This window comes from Sander vitreus, chromosome 1 (genome assembly GCF_031162955.1).
Source record: "Sander vitreus isolate 19-12246 chromosome 1, sanVit1, whole genome shotgun sequence".
NCBI lineage: Eukaryota > Metazoa > Chordata > Actinopteri > Perciformes > Percidae > Sander > Sander vitreus.
In genome coordinates this window covers 20,873,262-20,889,891 of record NC_135855.1, presented here as the reverse complement: position 1 = coordinate 20,889,891, position 16,630 = coordinate 20,873,262, and the positions used below count along the sequence as shown (strand labels likewise).

Sequence of the window (16,630 nt, the reverse complement as noted above, 5' to 3'; positions counted from 1 at the left end):
TCCCAGACTCACTGGGATGATTCGGTCCTCTTCTCCTCTGTTATCAAATGAAATGTTCTCTGTACAGCACTTCAACATGACCTTTGAATTAACCAGAACATCAATGAACTCAATGATTTAAAAGCTTTGCTGCACAGTGTGGAGTCAAAAGATTATAAATAAGAACAGAATTGTAAAGTTACAAAACAGAGGGAGGTCATCTACACACACACATTTTGTTGGTGTGATGTGTTTGAGGAAAGAAAAGTATATTATACAGCATTGTAGTCTTATTTTAAATGGCGCTACAAACATGGGTTAAGGGACAAGTGCTTTTGCAGCCTAAACATTGAGACTACATTTCCCATAATATCCTGTTCTTCAGTTTCATTTTTACTTGCTTTACTTTGAGCTGTCATTACATTTTACTTACTACCATGATGAAATCCAGCATATTTCTAGGGTTTGGTAATGGTGGAAAAGCAACCATTTATAATGTATGCCGTTTTAGCAGTATTTGTTTGAGTCCATGACATTTCTTAAATAGGTTCACTTTTATCTATCAATGTTAAAAGACTTTGATATACAGTATGTATGTAGTTTTACAGTAGTCTATATTAACAATTTCTTCCATGAACCACCAAGGCTGTTAAAAGCCTGCTGACAGTCTAGCAAAAGCCTGAGTGTACCCACAGGTATGCTATTATATGTTGTGCCCACTACCAATATTTTTGTATTTTTATTTTATTTTATTTTTTGTATTTTGTTTTGCATTTCAGTTAGATAATCTGTTGAGTATTGCCCACAGCATAATGAAAACAATTTATTTCTGAGGAACTCCTCAGTTTTGCGCAGTAGGAGCTTGTCTGTCAGACAACCGACTGCTGTGGTGGATAGATCTGTTGGCCTCAGCTGCAGACACTATAAGGAAAAGTAGGAAATGCATACATATTTTTAGTTTAACTTGAGGTTGATTTGATGAGTAGGTGGAGTGCAGTACCAAACACACAATTATTACGAAAAAAAATCCTGTAAGATCTGTCCTGCCGTGTACACGTGTACATGTTGGCAGAAGCTGCCCGTCCTCTCAGTGATCTCAGTCTTGTGAATGCTGATTTATCAATGATAAAGTTCTACATGTAGCCTTTTTAAGATTCCCTATTACAGATGGAGGCATGTACAAGTTTTGATTAGAGTCTGTACATGAACGTGGTTTTGTAGGGCATCACAGTTTAGCAATCCATCCCACCCCACAACAACACAAGTCTAATTAATTTAATGGTTGTTTGCACAACTGAGTTGGGCAGCATGATGAATACTGATCAGGACTTTACATTTAGCGCTCTCTCTTCACAAAGGCTGCCACTAACGTTATGTTTGTAACAAATTTTTAGTTCAGACGACTTGGGCTGAATTTAACTTTTTCACTGTCGCACCTAGGAGGAGGTTTTATTTGACAGAAATCAAGGATTTCATTTCAGCCAGTCATACGATTGAATGTTAATGAGCAGTTGTGTAGTGCAAGATGGATATTCAGGGGAGGAAATGTAATCCTTCTTCTGTGAGATTATATGAATGTTCTGTATATTCATGTACAGTATGTGAGGAGAGATGATGAGACAAATGAAATACAGAACTTAACCATGTGCCATTTTTTTTTAGCAGTTTAAACCCAAACTGCTTGTTTTAATTTTATTTGTAGGTTAACATTTTACATTTGTTATTATTAGACACACTTTGTTTTGTAGCAGGCCTACCTACACATTCAAAACCTCCTACATGTGAACCTCTCATTCCTACTAGCAACACAAAGCGAAAGGAAATGTTCTTCACGTGTTTGTCTTAACTTATACAACATTAGTCTCTTGTGATTCAGTTTCATCCTCTTCTTTATTTTTATCGCACCTGTTTTTCTGTGTTGACCAGGTGAGCAATGGTGCAGAGCAACCCAGAAAACAGCAGCGCTCCGACCTGAACGTTCCCCTGGAGAACAACAATGTACCAGAGGTAAGGTCCTTAAGATCTGTTGCGAGGTCGTTTACACGTGAGACGGAGGACATTGTTATTTATGTGTGTGTGCGTACATATGTGTGCGACTGTCTGAGTAAATGAGTAATTTTGCAATTGCAACCTCAGCTCATGTTCTCTGCTTACGGCGTGGTAGCGTCCTGGTAATTGAGCAGCGTGTCGGCTTGCGGTTTTATGAGAGCCATTTTTCACTGAGATGTCTGCAGTGGAGGCTTCCTGTACAGGCTCCACCCACAGCTTCCTGGCCTTGGGTGGAGTAAACCTTCTGAATGTGTAGTGAGCAGGTGGGAGGATCAAATGGATCCAGTGGGAGTGTTGAATCTCATGAATCACTTCACATTTCACAGCTCTCTCTCTCTCTCTCTCTCTCTCTCTGTGGCCATCTCTTGTCTATAGCGTCCTCCTCCCTCCTTTACATCCTTTCTCTTCCACCTCCCACAGCAATGTTGATTTGTGAAGTGGATGAGTAACGCTTTGCACTGTCTCCACACAAACTTGCAGTGCCCCAGTAGAAGTACCAAGGTGTAAATCCATGTTAAGTGTGTGAATGTGGGGCAGGGCAAAACAGTTATTGAAGTTGCAGGGTGATTTCTTAAACCACTTTCACAACATGTAATGTCATATCTTAAGCATCAAGTCACTCATACTGTTCTCACAGGATTTGTTGTCATGGCAGTAGCCAAAGTAGCAGGAGGGCAATCACGTCTTGCACAATAGGTGGGTCAACTTGCCTGTTGGAAGATTGATCGCCATCACCGAAGTAAAAAGTGATAACTTGTCCTTTCTTATCAAAAGACAGAAAGGGTTTCATAGGAAGGGATAATTCTTAACCTTGAAGATTCTCTCCTCATCTGTGTTTTGTAATACTTGAGCAAAAATAAAACATTTTATGTAGACAAATAATAAAAAATACATTCACAGAGCTTTAAAATGAATTTCATTCATTGTCTGAATGCGCTGTACGGCTTTTATGCAAATGTATCAGTTCGGCTGCGGACGATTAATGGTGTGGGCTGTTGCAGTTCTAGTGTTAAAGGCCAAGGTGACAACTTTGACCATTCCTTTTGTTTCTATTGTCTCTCTTGCATGACGTAGGCTAGGCTTTAGTGCCTATTGGATCTTCAAGCGCTTAAAAAATATGAATTGCAACCAGATTATGCAAACTGAGAATATTCTATTTCTTCACTTGAAAAAAAAAAAAAATGGCGGAGCATCATTCCGGTGCGCTCCGGCAGCACTACACGCCTGCCTTGAACCATACGTGCTCCTTGGGGAAAAAACTTCGTGTCAAGCCCTGCCAATAGAATAAGTTAGTCTTAGTAGATGCCTGGCAACTACTTGTTGTGATGCAAGGGGGAGGAGGAATGCAACATCTAGTGGCTGAATATTATCAATGTTACCAATTGCACCTTTTAATTTGAAGTAAATCAGCAGGCTTTCTGCGCATCATGTGAAATATCTGGGCTAGTGCTCTATGAAATGAAATATATAGGATTTGCTGCTTGATTCTTGATTCTTGCTCTGAAACTTGCTGTTTGAATGCAGTATTGTACATTAAGAAAAGCAGCAGATGTTAGCTAAGTGTAACCCCAACAACATTCACAAACATAATTAAATTTAAAGGTTTTGATTGGTTTATTTTTCTTACTTCCCTGTAAACCTATTCACAACCATTTTTCATGTCCGATCCTGTTTTTGTCTTCCAGCCAACGAAGAAGGTTGCATCGTTTCCCAGTTTTGTCGATGGTAAGTTAATCTGTCTGCACACCTGTTTGGTGATGAAATCAAAATATTGTAATTGCATTAAACCATACCAAATATTACTTTGCCTTTAGTCTGTCATTTCACAGGCCTTATTATAACACTTTCAGTGCCTTTTCTCTGCCTCTGGGCAAGAGCTAAGCCTAATGTGTGAGAGGCTTTGCTGCCTGTCTGCTCCTTCAGATCAGCGCATTGTGTCCCTGAGTGGGTGTCTGAGAGTCCACATCTACATATCACAAATGCAGATTAATCTCAGCCCAGCCTCCCACCAGCACTGCACCACCATCAGCTCACAGCCAGTGGCCATCTCACTGCTGAGGGCTGGATGGGATCCAGCCTGTTATCACCATATCTTCTTCTCCAGAGCAACAGCGTTTGGCTTCATTTCTCCACACAGCACTATGACGGCAGTGATTACAATACCCTCTCCAATGCACACCCTTTCAGTCCAACAGCACTCTTTCCCCATGTCTCCCGGTTAATCACCATCCTCTCTGCTTTTCCATGTTCCAGTTCCAGGACCCTGCGAACCAGAAGACCTGATTGATGGAATTATCTTTGCTGCTAACTACCTGGGCTCCACTCAGCTGCTATCTGAGAGGAACCCCTCCAAGAACATACGCATGATGCAGGCCCAGGAAGCTGTCAGCAGGGTCAAGGTACTCAAAATCACATAGACTCACCCTCATATATTGTGTTTAGTTTTTGACCCGAAGATATTCATATCCATACTTCTCAATCAGCAGGCCACATTTTTCCGGTATGCCCTTTCCCCTCGAGGAGTTGCACAGATTTAAATGAGAATCCTTTGCCCTTTTTGACCAAAAAGTCCCAGGAAATGCAAACAGCAATGCACAAAAGGGTTTAGTTCCTGATGGTTTTTCTGCTGATCCTGTAATTTCTGCAACTATTTGGTACTACTAGAGTTGGTAATTTACAGTTGCATGACTTTAAATATTTGAACAGATTTTGCAAGTTGGGAAGTCGTCTACGTACTGTAACATGGTTTATAACATCAACAAACATTGATGTTGAAGAGTTTGGACTTTTTAGGGACCAGAAAATACATTTAGATTGTGGCTCCTGAATATCTAGGAAGGTTGAGTCCTGAAAAGTTCCTCCAGTGGAAAACACCTATTTTAGAGCCTGTAGCCCTCTACTGTAACTTATTCCAGGCTCTTTGAGGTGAAGTTGAAATGTTTGTTCGCACCCCAGGAGACAGCATCCGATCAGTGGTGTTGGTTTGCTGCCCCACGCTGAAAGATCATCTTATATGACAGCAGTTCTCTCTGTTCTCTCTGGAGGTGCCAGCATAATGTAACATTAAGCACCCTGCAGGAAACATGTCCAGCGGCTTTACATGGCTAATACTGCATGTTTTGCAAAGCATACTGTTTAAATGTTTCATCACTTGTATAATTTTCATGAGGTATTTTTTGTTTTACTCAGTGTTTTCCCTACCATTACAAAACGACCCCCACGCCCTACCTGAAAGAATGACAAAATTCTGTAATTATGCTATATATTCCAAACAAAAAAACAGATGCATGAGATAAAGCTTTTCACAGGCAATTTGCTTCTTGTTCCTCGCCATAGAAGTTCAATTCATTTTAATGAATGTTACGGGCTGGCATTGCACGCGTAACGTATGAGGAGCAGACCAAGACTACGCTTTCACTATAATCAATGAAACTGGCTACACCGGGCACCGCTCTACAAGCATAAATATATATATTTATATGTTTTAAGCGAGGTGTGTGCAGCCCTTTAACACAGAAATGGATCATAAAGTGTCTATATTTCTTTTAAATTAAACTACCGATATACAGGAAATGACTTATTGATTGTGAATGAGCGTATTGGCAGTTTCATTTTGTTTCCCTCACCTGCATCCTCTGATAACAGCTGGCAGTAAATTGATGATTCACAGCGCTGTGCCAGCTCCAAAAAACTGAAGAAACAACAATCACAAAGTCTCGCGTGTGACTCACACAATCCTACGCCGTGTGTGCGCAGCTCGTGTAGCCAGTACCAAAAGATACAGTCCGTGGCATATACGCTAGGGTACGTTCAATTTTGCCAAAGTCGCGCAACCTTGCCCCTATTTTCAACTGTTGCTAAATAGTTGTGTGATAAGTGAATCAATGTTGTTTTTATTCATTTTCAAAAGATATGGGCACTCAACCACAAGTGTGCTAGTGGTCATCCATTTAAGTGTTTGGACACCCTCATAAATAGTTGTGTGACGTGTAAATCACTTTGGTGACTCTCCCCCTCTTCCCCCTGGAAAAAAATCCTAGGGGAACCACTGCATCTCGTCCAGATTGCTCCTAATGAAATGTACATGGACATCAGTACTCTTTGCTTCTAGAGCAAACCATTATTGTCATATATTAGGCATGAGTGGTCTTTTAGGGCAGCTAAAGAACGTGGCCAGATTGGGCCACAGGGCTCGCTGCTTGACACAGCTGGTTGGATAATGGGGCTGCTGGCATGTGAACCCTAATATTTTCCTTGTTGACAATTGCTCCCTGCTGTTCACTAATGTTGTGATGATTATATTCCAGTGCAGTTTGAGAGAAATACTGTGGATGGTACCAGTGCCTCATAGAGGAGCTTGACTCATTATTTCTAACTAGCTTGAATGCTTTGTTCATCACTGTTACTCTGCCCAAAGTGCGTCCGAAACAGCTACTCAAAATGTCTTTCAGCATTTCTTACATTTCTTAGTTGTGACTTGTGAACAAAGAACATATTTTCATGACGTGATGACATAATGCAGCATTGATGTCTTGGTGCACAGTTGCTACCCAGAAACCAGTATTTTTATCTCCCTCTCATGTGAACACAAGCTTAGCTGTATTTCTAAATATTAAATGACCGCCCGTGTAGTAGTCTACTTTTAGAAAGTCACATACTTTTCAAATGTTAAATGTTGTCAAGCACATTTCCTGAATGCAATGTAGTCTAAGGTAAAGTAATGCAATCGTTAATTTAAATAAGTAAATATCTGATTTAAGAATAGGTTAACAAAACTACAAATCGGATGAGGCATTCAGTGCCAACCTTTGGTCGATACTTGGTTCTGTAGACACTTTATTACCAAAAATGTGTTGAGTTTTGATATTTAGCCATTATCGTTAGACACAATGTCAACATCGTAACCATGAAAGACTACAGCCTAAAGTCTGTTATGAAGTTTTTGTGACCTGCTACTGGTAACTTAAACAAGTGGAATTACATTTTGTAGTCAAAGATTCAACCCCAAATCCCTAATAACTCTTCTCTGAAGGGTCCCAACCCAATCAAATGGCATTCTGCAACACAGAAAAGGGTGACAGGGAATGTGACCGCGCACGATCTGAAAGTCTTTCGGCCCGTTGGCTGGTTTCAATCTAAAAGCCCTTTTCACCACAATAGATGTCTACTGGCATCATTTCACTTTCTATCCAATCTGTGTTTGGTTCTTCTCTCACTCACCCACTCTCTGCCATGCACAATTGCCTTCCCTGCAAACAATCTTGTCAGGATAAAACCATGGCAACAGTTAGCTATCACCTTTTTGTGCTTTCCTCTGCTTGGAACAGGTCCATTGAACAAGAAGTCATCCATTATCTCTTTTTTTCCCTCGTCAACGAATGAAAAGCTGTACAGCAAACAACATTTAATCTTTGACATTGAAATGAACACAGGGACTGCACAGGGACCCGAACATACATGCAGTAACGTGTAGACATATTTGTATATTTGCTCCAGATCAACCCAAACTGAGCAAAAAGAAGAATGCCAGGTAAATTGTAGCAAGCAAGGCTTTACGGGTTATTTATGCAGATCTTATTTGGCATGATGTTCACTCTGTATGATATAATATTTATGAAGCCCCCACCCACCCACCCACACACACACACACACACACACACACACACACACACACTCCTGCTTTTTATCCCCTCCATGCTCAGCTTCTCCTTAGCAGAGCAGTAGATGCTGCTGAAAAGCCTCAGATGTCTGTCTTTACAAAACGAAAACCTCAAAAAATACTCTTGCCTTTGGGCAGTTTTTTCTGCTCTTTATTTATGTATTTATTTATTTTTTAACTAATACTGTCTCAGCTAGAGCTGCACATTATTCTGTTTCATCATCTACATCGCGATGTGCGCATGCGTGATAGTCATATCGCAGGACGTTGCGATGTTGACGCTAAAACTTGTTACGGGCCGAGCCTTCCCCTTTTAAGACAGGTAGCCATGTGGGCAACGTGTGTATGTGACGTAACGGGGTTTGTTATGGGAAGTGAGGCTCTCCGTGTGTAGAAAAGTACCGTAAGCGGCAGCTGCCGCTGACACAGTGATGCACATGCTTTTCCATGGGTAGCGAAGCTACAGTAGTCAGTGTTTTATGTTCGCTGCAAAGACAAACTCACGACATCTCCCAGCCATTTTTTACTGCAGAAAGCTGCTACCAGCCAGGCTAAAGCGGAGCCGCGAAGCTGGAAACGTAACACTAATCTACAACAGCAGTCTGTGTCAGATATAACGTAATTTACACTGATTTAAGTGTTCTTGGATACACAGTTTGTTGGTAGTGCGTGACATGCAGGCTCTGCATGCACAGCAAACCACCAATCACAATCAATGTTGATCAATTTATCAAACAAACAAGCAGGCCCTGCTAGTGGACCACAACCTGAAAGCGGAAGCAACATGCATGCATTTACTTAACCTGGATTGATAGTATTATATAAATACAATGGTGTCATGTCAATCAACCAGTGTATTTAACTACCTAAAGAGTAGTTACAGCGCCTACTTGCATTTGTGTTTGTAAAGCATTAAAGTTCAACAAAGAATGGTTCACATTGGAAAAGTTCCTTTTTCATTTTTATTTTCTATGTAGATGCACTCCCCCACAAAATCATCCCGGTAGTCGAGAATGATTTATTATTTCCAAATAGAGCGATTTATGTCATCTTGTAAAGATTTGTCTTTTTTCGTATCGCAATATTTCGCAGGAAAAAAAATATTGCAATGTCAGTTTTTTCCAATATCGTGCAGGCCTAGTCTCAGCAATTACAGCTCTCCAAGGTGCCTTGGACAAACGTCTCACACTCTGAAATGTAATGAGGGTCAAGATAATTTCCTTTGGTCAATGGCAGATGGAGAGAAGGGCAGTCGCTCAGCTTGAACCTCATACACAAGGGTTGATTTTGAAAGCTAAGAGTACTCCAAAAGATTATCAGTGTAAGTTCTCGCGCACGCCAAGACCAGAATTACCGATGAACTAATCAAACACATTAGCTGAGTAAAATTGCCTTTTATGTTGATCTAAGCTGTTTAATTCCAAAACATAGTGACTCGACCTTGTCATTTTTTTTATTCAGCCCAGAGAACAAACCCTAAGCACACAGTTAAAATCCTTGCTCTGGGCTTTATCCCCTTCTCTGCTTCTGTGAGTATTACATTTTTCCAGCTTGTCTTTCCTGGTAATAGTGTTTAGACTGTGACGTGAACATAGACAGTGGTAAGAGCAGTGCCAATACACACAACCTGAATTATAGACTTTGTTGTCTTTGTTTGCTGTTGTGCTTTTAGAAATGGGAGCCTTTACGATCTGTCTTTGTTTTGGTAAATGTTCTAACAACAAAAGTGACACTTGCAACGTTAAAACTGATAAGAATAAATAACATCCAAAAAACAAACAACCTAGACCCTCCTCATAGAGTTTTACATAGATGCCAAGATTGCAGGAACAGTGTCAATTCATATCTGCACGCTTTTGATTTGCTGTGTGTAAAAGAGAAAAAGCAACTATTACCCTCTGTAATTGGTGTTTTGATTTGTGTCCGATAACAAACACGGCTATACGAACGCTATACACACATGCACAGTCTGACACTCTCTCTCTCGCTCTCTCTGTTTCTGAGAGCAGCAATAGCACACCTGCTGTTTGGTTTGGGGATTTACTGTCTTACCTTCTTTTATTTACCTTCTTTATTTCGTCCTCCTGTTTTTTTGTGCTCCCGTATCCGCTGACCTTGTCCTGTCCCAACGCCTGCCTGCCTGCCAGAGGGTACAGAAGGCTGCCAAAATCAAGAAAAAGGCGGTGTGTAATAAACCGAGCAAAAGGAAGACCCTTTGGCCACTTTCCCTCCACTGTCACCTTTTTTTTTTCCATTTCATGTGTGCCTGTCTGATTCTGTGTATCGTCCCCCATCTGTGTGTTTAGTTAAACAAATCTTTGTGAGCTTTTCCAGAACTAAGACAAACATGCATTTTGGCAGTGAGTCTTTCATTAGGCTAAAGGTTTGTTGTAACAAGACTGAGAACTGCTAAAAGCCAAATTTAATAACAGCACATTGACACAAACGTATATGCAGCCACTGTGACCATAAGACACATCAGCATCCTGCTGATGTGTCTTATGGTCACTGCTGTTATTAAAAGTGAGAAGCTCCAGGCGGGGTTCCTGCTATAACTTTGTAATTGAGAGTAGGGAAAATTCTCAAGTGATTCATGTAATAAAAATGCTATAATTTTAAAGCCAAATGAATGTTTTTCTCTTAAACTGAAGAATCCGAAGCTTTGGAGCATTTGGTGGCTTAATGATGGAGGATTTTGAGACAGTAAAAATGTCTAGCAACCAGTTTCCTCAAATACACCAAGATACAATGATAGCAGAAATTGAAATACTTTTTCTACTTTAGGTTTTTTTAACCCAATACAAAGCTCAAGTCACCGGCTGCCACTCTGATTAGTGTATGCAAATACTTTTTCATATTTGGTACTACATTGCTGGTACCCTGAAGTATGTTAAATCATGTATTTGGGAGTGTGTAATTCAGTGCATGCCTAATTTTTGTGTGATTAACCTGCGAAAGCAGAAAATTATTCTTGCTATAATTTACACTTGACACTCTGGTCATCCTGAGATACAGCGGAGAGAGAGAAAAAAAAAAAGGTTATTAGTGGGATGGTTTTATATTTCGTTTTATTTATTTTTATATAACTTGGCATCACAGTTTAGCTGTAAAAAAGGAGAGCATCAGGTTTTAGGAGCCTTATTTCAAATGCACCAGGAAATTTTAATTAAGTGAAATCAAATATAATTGTATTAGTCTGCAGAACACAGTGATTAGGGGAAATGTGTGCAGGCTTGTTCGGGGCTAAAGCTGCATTGCTCTCCCTGGCAAAACAGCCAGCTGGTAAGGGTTCAGTGTTAAGCTGTTTCTTGTTGCCGTGCCAGCTCGCCATCCTCGTGCCAGGACAGTTGATGTAAATTAACACCACTGCCAATAGCTTTCTTTTTCTGCCTTTTTCCACCTCACCTTTAGACCCAACAACCTGTCCATCTAACAAGCATTTCCCTAGCTGGACCCTAAACTATACATCCATACATTTTGGATATCAAAACTTATACTTTCCAATCTTTAACACAGACGCCATTCAGGCAGTTGTAATTAACCATGAACAGGCAGTTGTAAATAACCATGAATGGTACAAAGATCTTAAACAATAAAATCCAAAGACCACGTGACCAATTCGCTCTTCTGTTTGTTTTTAAATCTCTTTGCAGAGTGCAGATGGAGATGCTCAAACCCTCACTGAGGTTGATCTGTTCATCTCCACCCAGAGGATCAAAGTCCTAAACGCAGACTCACAGGTGAGTACCAGCAGGCACACACATGCCACGTTTCTGTCCAAAGAGTCTTTTCTCACCTGTGAGAGTAAAAGCTGTTCACCCTGACAGCACCTCTGCCATACACTGAGCTTATACAAGTCTACACATCAGGGGAGAGTTTTTATGTCATAGCTGCCATAACTGCAGCTTAACTGTTGACACAAACCGCTTCTTATGAAACCCCACCACTGATTCATATTTATTTATTTGCTTAACCTCATGATGTTACACTCTTTGACTAATGATTAGAATAGACTGCAAAGCCAAAATAATAATGCTGCACGAACATCTGTGCTTGAGGGTGACTTAGAGAGCAAGCTGTTTAACTGCAGCACAATCTTCTGCCCTCCTTGTTAATTAATTAGTAAGAGTGTTTCTTTATAGTTAACTCTTAAATGCATAGTGGTCACTACAGTGAACAGCTATTCAAAAGCCATTTTTGTGCATATGCATGGGTTTTGATGGAATAATTGCACATCAGCCACCACAGTGGACAGTAGTCTGTCATTTTATACACTGCCACCCACTGGCCAGCCGCTGTAAGTATCTATCTATAAATTGCAGGAACGTCCGTCCATCCGTCCGTCTGTCTGTCTGTCATATCTCTAGAACTGTTAGTCCGATGGATTTCAAACTTGACTGGTGTTTTGCTACAGGCACGAGTAAGTGCAGTGTCTGATTACTCCACATTTTCTTTTTTTAAAAGATAATTTTTTGGGCTTTTCCGCCTTTATTCAACAGGACGGCTAGGTGAGAGAGAGAGGGGGAAGACATGCAGGAAATCGTCACAGGTCAGATTCAAACCCTAGACCACTGCGTCGAGGCATAAACCTCTAATTATAGTGTGTGTGCCTGCTCTACCCACTGATCCAACCCGGCCACATTACTCCACAGTTTCATTGTGATATTTTGCGATTACATTCTGAATCTGCAACGTTCTCTGTCAGGTAAATCAGTAAGTTAGTAGTAGGGTATACAGGGGAGTTGCATATGAAGTGCTTTGGGGTCCTTCTGTAAGTAATTTTGGGGGTACAATTTGGTTTTGATGAATTCTACAAGCAGCAATACCACAGGCCAAGCAATCGGCCCGTTCCATACAGGCACATTTTCAACGGGCACTGCACTAGTGTTTCTAAAATTTCGATAACTCGAAACACATGACAGTCCAACTGAGTGGACATGTGAAAAACTCCTTGAAAGATTTTTTTTCATGCCTAAAGAAGAATAAAAACACAAATAAATCCTGACTGAGGTTGTCATAATTCATGCATGAAAGGGTTAAACATTAGTATGAATATCCAAGTCATGACCACACCTGTATTAAATTAGTCATTTGTTTAAAGGCTGTCACATTTACAATACAGACTTGTTTTCTTCAATTGTGTAGCACAATTGAAGAAAACAAGTTAAAAAGTCAAAATATAGATCAAAGTTTGTTAGTTCTTTTAACAAAGCTTCTCTTCACTCTTGTAGAAGCTTTGTCAAAATTGTTCTTGCATTTTAGCTTTACAACAAGCAGCTGTGTGGAGCAGCAAGTCAGGAGGTTGAGTCCTTAAAAGAAGTAGAAATGCTCCTGAGAGCTTTGCAGCTCCTGGGATCACAAATAGAGCTTTATGCCCCTCAGTCTGAGCTGCTGTCTTGCCGTCTGAGGCAGAATGTGTGTGTGTGTGTGTGTGTGTGTGTGTGTGTGTGTGTGTGTGTGTGTGTGTGTGTGTGTGTGTGTGTGTGTGTGTGTGTGTGTGACCTGGCACAAACTAACGTGCTGCAATGCAGTTTATATCTTTCCTCCCTTTTCCATCTCGTTGCCACTGATCCTGATACTCTTAAGAAAGACATTCTGAATAAAGAAAATTTAGGAGCCAAATATGTTGGGTGTTGTTTCTTGTGTGTACACTGAGTGTCTCTGGGCTATTACCTGGGGCAAGGTTATAAAGGTAGGATCCAAACTGTTGTCGGCAGGTGTTTGGCTCAGAAGGGCAAAGGGTTTTTGACCGCTGTGACGCATTGGCGTCAAACCTTTATTTGAAATACTGTCTTACAGTTTATGGATTTACAGATGAAAACTGGGGAAATATAGACATTTTAATGCTGCACGGTAAAACAAATAAACAGAGCCAAACACCTGCCGACAACAGTTTGGTTCCTGCCTTTATAACCTTGCCCCAGGTAATAGCACAGCGACACCCAATGTAGACCCAAACGACTGCAGATTCTTGAACGCTACACAAGCAAGGGAACATCAGGGCAGTGCGTCAGCCAGGTCACTCCTGGGTTAAAGTACGTCAGTAGCTAACAGTATTAGACTGAGCTCCTTTTAATAGAACGCCTTCGTTCTACAATTAAAAGGCTTGATGCAGCTTGCATGGGGTCTCTGACATTGATTCATACAGTAATAAGAACAACTCCGACAACTAGGCTACTGTAATAAAACCACCACACAGTTAATGAAGTGCAGTTCACTAAACTGAAAGTTGGCATAAAACATGAACAAATGCAAGTTCCTCTCAGCAAACCTGCAGATTCACCTTCAAAGTCCATATCGTGTCTAAAACTGCAGTTCCATAGTTGTGCTCAGAAACAATACTTCATAAAATATACATCATGACAATTATTTGGCTGAATGAACAAACATGATAACTTACAGGAATTCAAATCACTTTGTTTTCATCAACACAAACTCAATATGAGTTTTTGTGCGCTTGTTCATTATTTTTGGATGAACATGTACTCAAGATCTAATTCATCAGGGCGTCATTGGGCTGTAATCGGATCATACATTAGTTTTGAATTCAATCAAAAGAAGGCCTGCATGTTTTCTATCAACAATTACTTTCATCTCACTATCTGCCCTAAAAGGATCACGCAGCTCTGACAAAGAGAGGGGGAATCTGCTGCACTCTCGTGCTCTAATTCTCAACAATTACTGATCAAAGGAAACAGACTGTTGCCAGAAACAGGATAATTACCAGTAACCGTAACGACACATTTCTCAAAGCTATGGTAGTATCAGCGAAAACCTCGAACCTAGAATTATGTGTTATTACATAATTTTGTCAGTTAAAATATGTAATTGTAATGTAGTATTTTGTTTATTAATTTTCTTCAGCGTTGTCTCTCCAGCACATATTCATAGCACCTATATTGTTTTAGATTATGGTCCTGTTGAAGTTTATTTTTTGTAGTTTAATAGTTAACTTTGCTGAGGTGCTCCGCTATGAAAATAATGAACCACATTCTCACAATTTGGAAAATGAAACGATTAACATTGCTTTGCTGTTGATATTTACAGTAATAAACCCAGTCGTCTCCGTTGACTGGAAATCGGTGAATAAAGACCTGCATTGACATCATCAGTTTTTGGGGAGTTGGTTCAGAGACACTGAATTCAATAAAATGTCTGTGTTCATATATTTTTTTTTGTGTCAGATATTACATCCAGGTGAGTTTTATTTGAAGTCAGGGCTTACTAGCCTGACAAGCCAGACTCACATCTAGATGTTGGGTCTGGGAACTCACCATTGACGGAGCTCAATCCGAGGGGCGGGATAAACGGTTGTCTTTCAAATTCTCTCTGCGCTCAATAGGATAGCGCTACAACCAAGCAGAGCAACAAAGAAGGTAGAGGAGCTTGTTGATAGATTAAACTTTTGCCGTATCCGGTTGGCAAAACTCTGAACACATCTTCCTTTTTTAAAGAGGCGCTATGCAGTTTTGGCCATTTCTTCTCTGTTTTCTCGCTTTTTGCTCGCAGGTTTCTCTATAGAGCTCCCCCTACAGCTTTGGAATAGATATTTGGCAGCTCCTATGTTTACTTGTGTCTGACTCCTCACTCGGTGAGTCTGCCGTTTCCTCTTTCTCTGTTCCTCCGACAATGCTTTCCTAGCTGCTTCTTTTTAGCCGGCTCAGCCATGACGATAGTGTGAAAAACTCCATCGCTACCTTGTTAGCCGGTTCCTGAATGGGCGTATGTGTGCAGTGCCGTGAAGCAATTCGATACATCGCGAGACCTGATATCACGCGATACTTCCTGATGCTGAGGCTGGCGGCTCCCCGGCCCGAAAGTTGCAAGGGTGGTTTTTCCTCTCACAGACGCTAGGGGGAAGCGAGACGACCACCATTCAACCCGAAAAAAAATTCATATAACCATTCCAATGACTCCGAAGCTGTTCGGTTAAAGTAAATTAAGCTAAAAAAAACTGCATAGTTCCCCTTTAAGAATGACTTCAGTGCCGTTCTTTTTTCAAAGAAAAGCTTAACTCCAAGTCTTCCAGAGTCGCTGCCAAAGCCGATTCGAAACGCCGCTGTTCGCCAGCAGCAGCAGCCATAAGCCCGCCCACCGACTCTATACACAATGTGATTGGCCCGGCCAGAGTTTGGTTTTTCCAGCTCGCAAGCCTACAGAGAGTTGCTAGACCCCCTGGCTGCAAATTGCATTTGCTGCCGCTAGGGTGCGTCTAGATTTCTGGGCTAAGGGCTCACAGCTGTGAATCAAAAATGTCTTCATATTTAAGATTATTTAATGATATATATATATATATAAATTAGCATACAGTAGGTGCTGTCGTAAAGTTACAGGAGTTGAAAACTGTACTTAGCTGTAAAGTATTATAAAAACAATAGTGTTGATGTTTAAAGGTACACCTTTGTCATGTTATTTTGGTTGATATGTCTACAGGAAACGATGATGGACAACGCGCTCCGTACCATATCCTACATTGCTGATATTGGGAACATTGTGGTCCTGATGGCGAGACGCCGGATGCCACGCACAGCTTCCCAGGACTGTATTGAAACTACGCCCGGGGCACCCGAGGGAAAGAAGCAATATAAGATGATATGCCATGTCTTTGAGTCAGAAGATGTAAGTGCTTTGTGTGTTTTCCAGATCGCAAACCTTCTGTGCGTGTTAATTAAACTTTTTCTGTCATTATGAAAGAGGACTCATTTGGTAGATGAATCTTCCAACATCTAAAGATAGAGAAGAGATACGATCTCCACAGCGCTGTGGAGTAAGGTCTGGCTTACACCACAGATACATTCTGAATAGGAGAAAAAAAACGCCTCTGTGATTGGTTTAAAGAACTGCTTTGCAAAATAGTCTTGGATTAGGAACATGTTTTGGTGGAACATTCACACCCCACTACAACGCCACAGAAGGTTAACAGTTCACACAATATAGTAACAT

The 16,630-nt window shown here is 40.8% G+C and overlaps 1 protein-coding gene across 1 annotated transcript in view; it reads left to right on the top strand.

Annotated features, from left to right (window-relative positions):
• apba2b (amyloid beta (A4) precursor protein-binding, family A, member 2b) overlaps nucleotides 1-16,630 on the top strand; it is a 36,165-nt gene that overhangs the window by 11,488 nt on the left and 8,047 nt on the right. Inside the window, exons 5-9 of the mRNA XM_078247654.1 lie at nucleotides 1,906-1,986; nucleotides 3,714-3,753; nucleotides 4,282-4,427; nucleotides 11,341-11,427; nucleotides 16,121-16,306. Of these exons, the coding sequence (XP_078103780.1) occupies nucleotides 1,906-1,986; nucleotides 3,714-3,753; nucleotides 4,282-4,427; nucleotides 11,341-11,427; nucleotides 16,121-16,306 (540 nt within the window). The remainder of the gene's footprint in view (nucleotides 1-1,905; nucleotides 1,987-3,713; nucleotides 3,754-4,281; nucleotides 4,428-11,340; nucleotides 11,428-16,120; nucleotides 16,307-16,630) is intronic.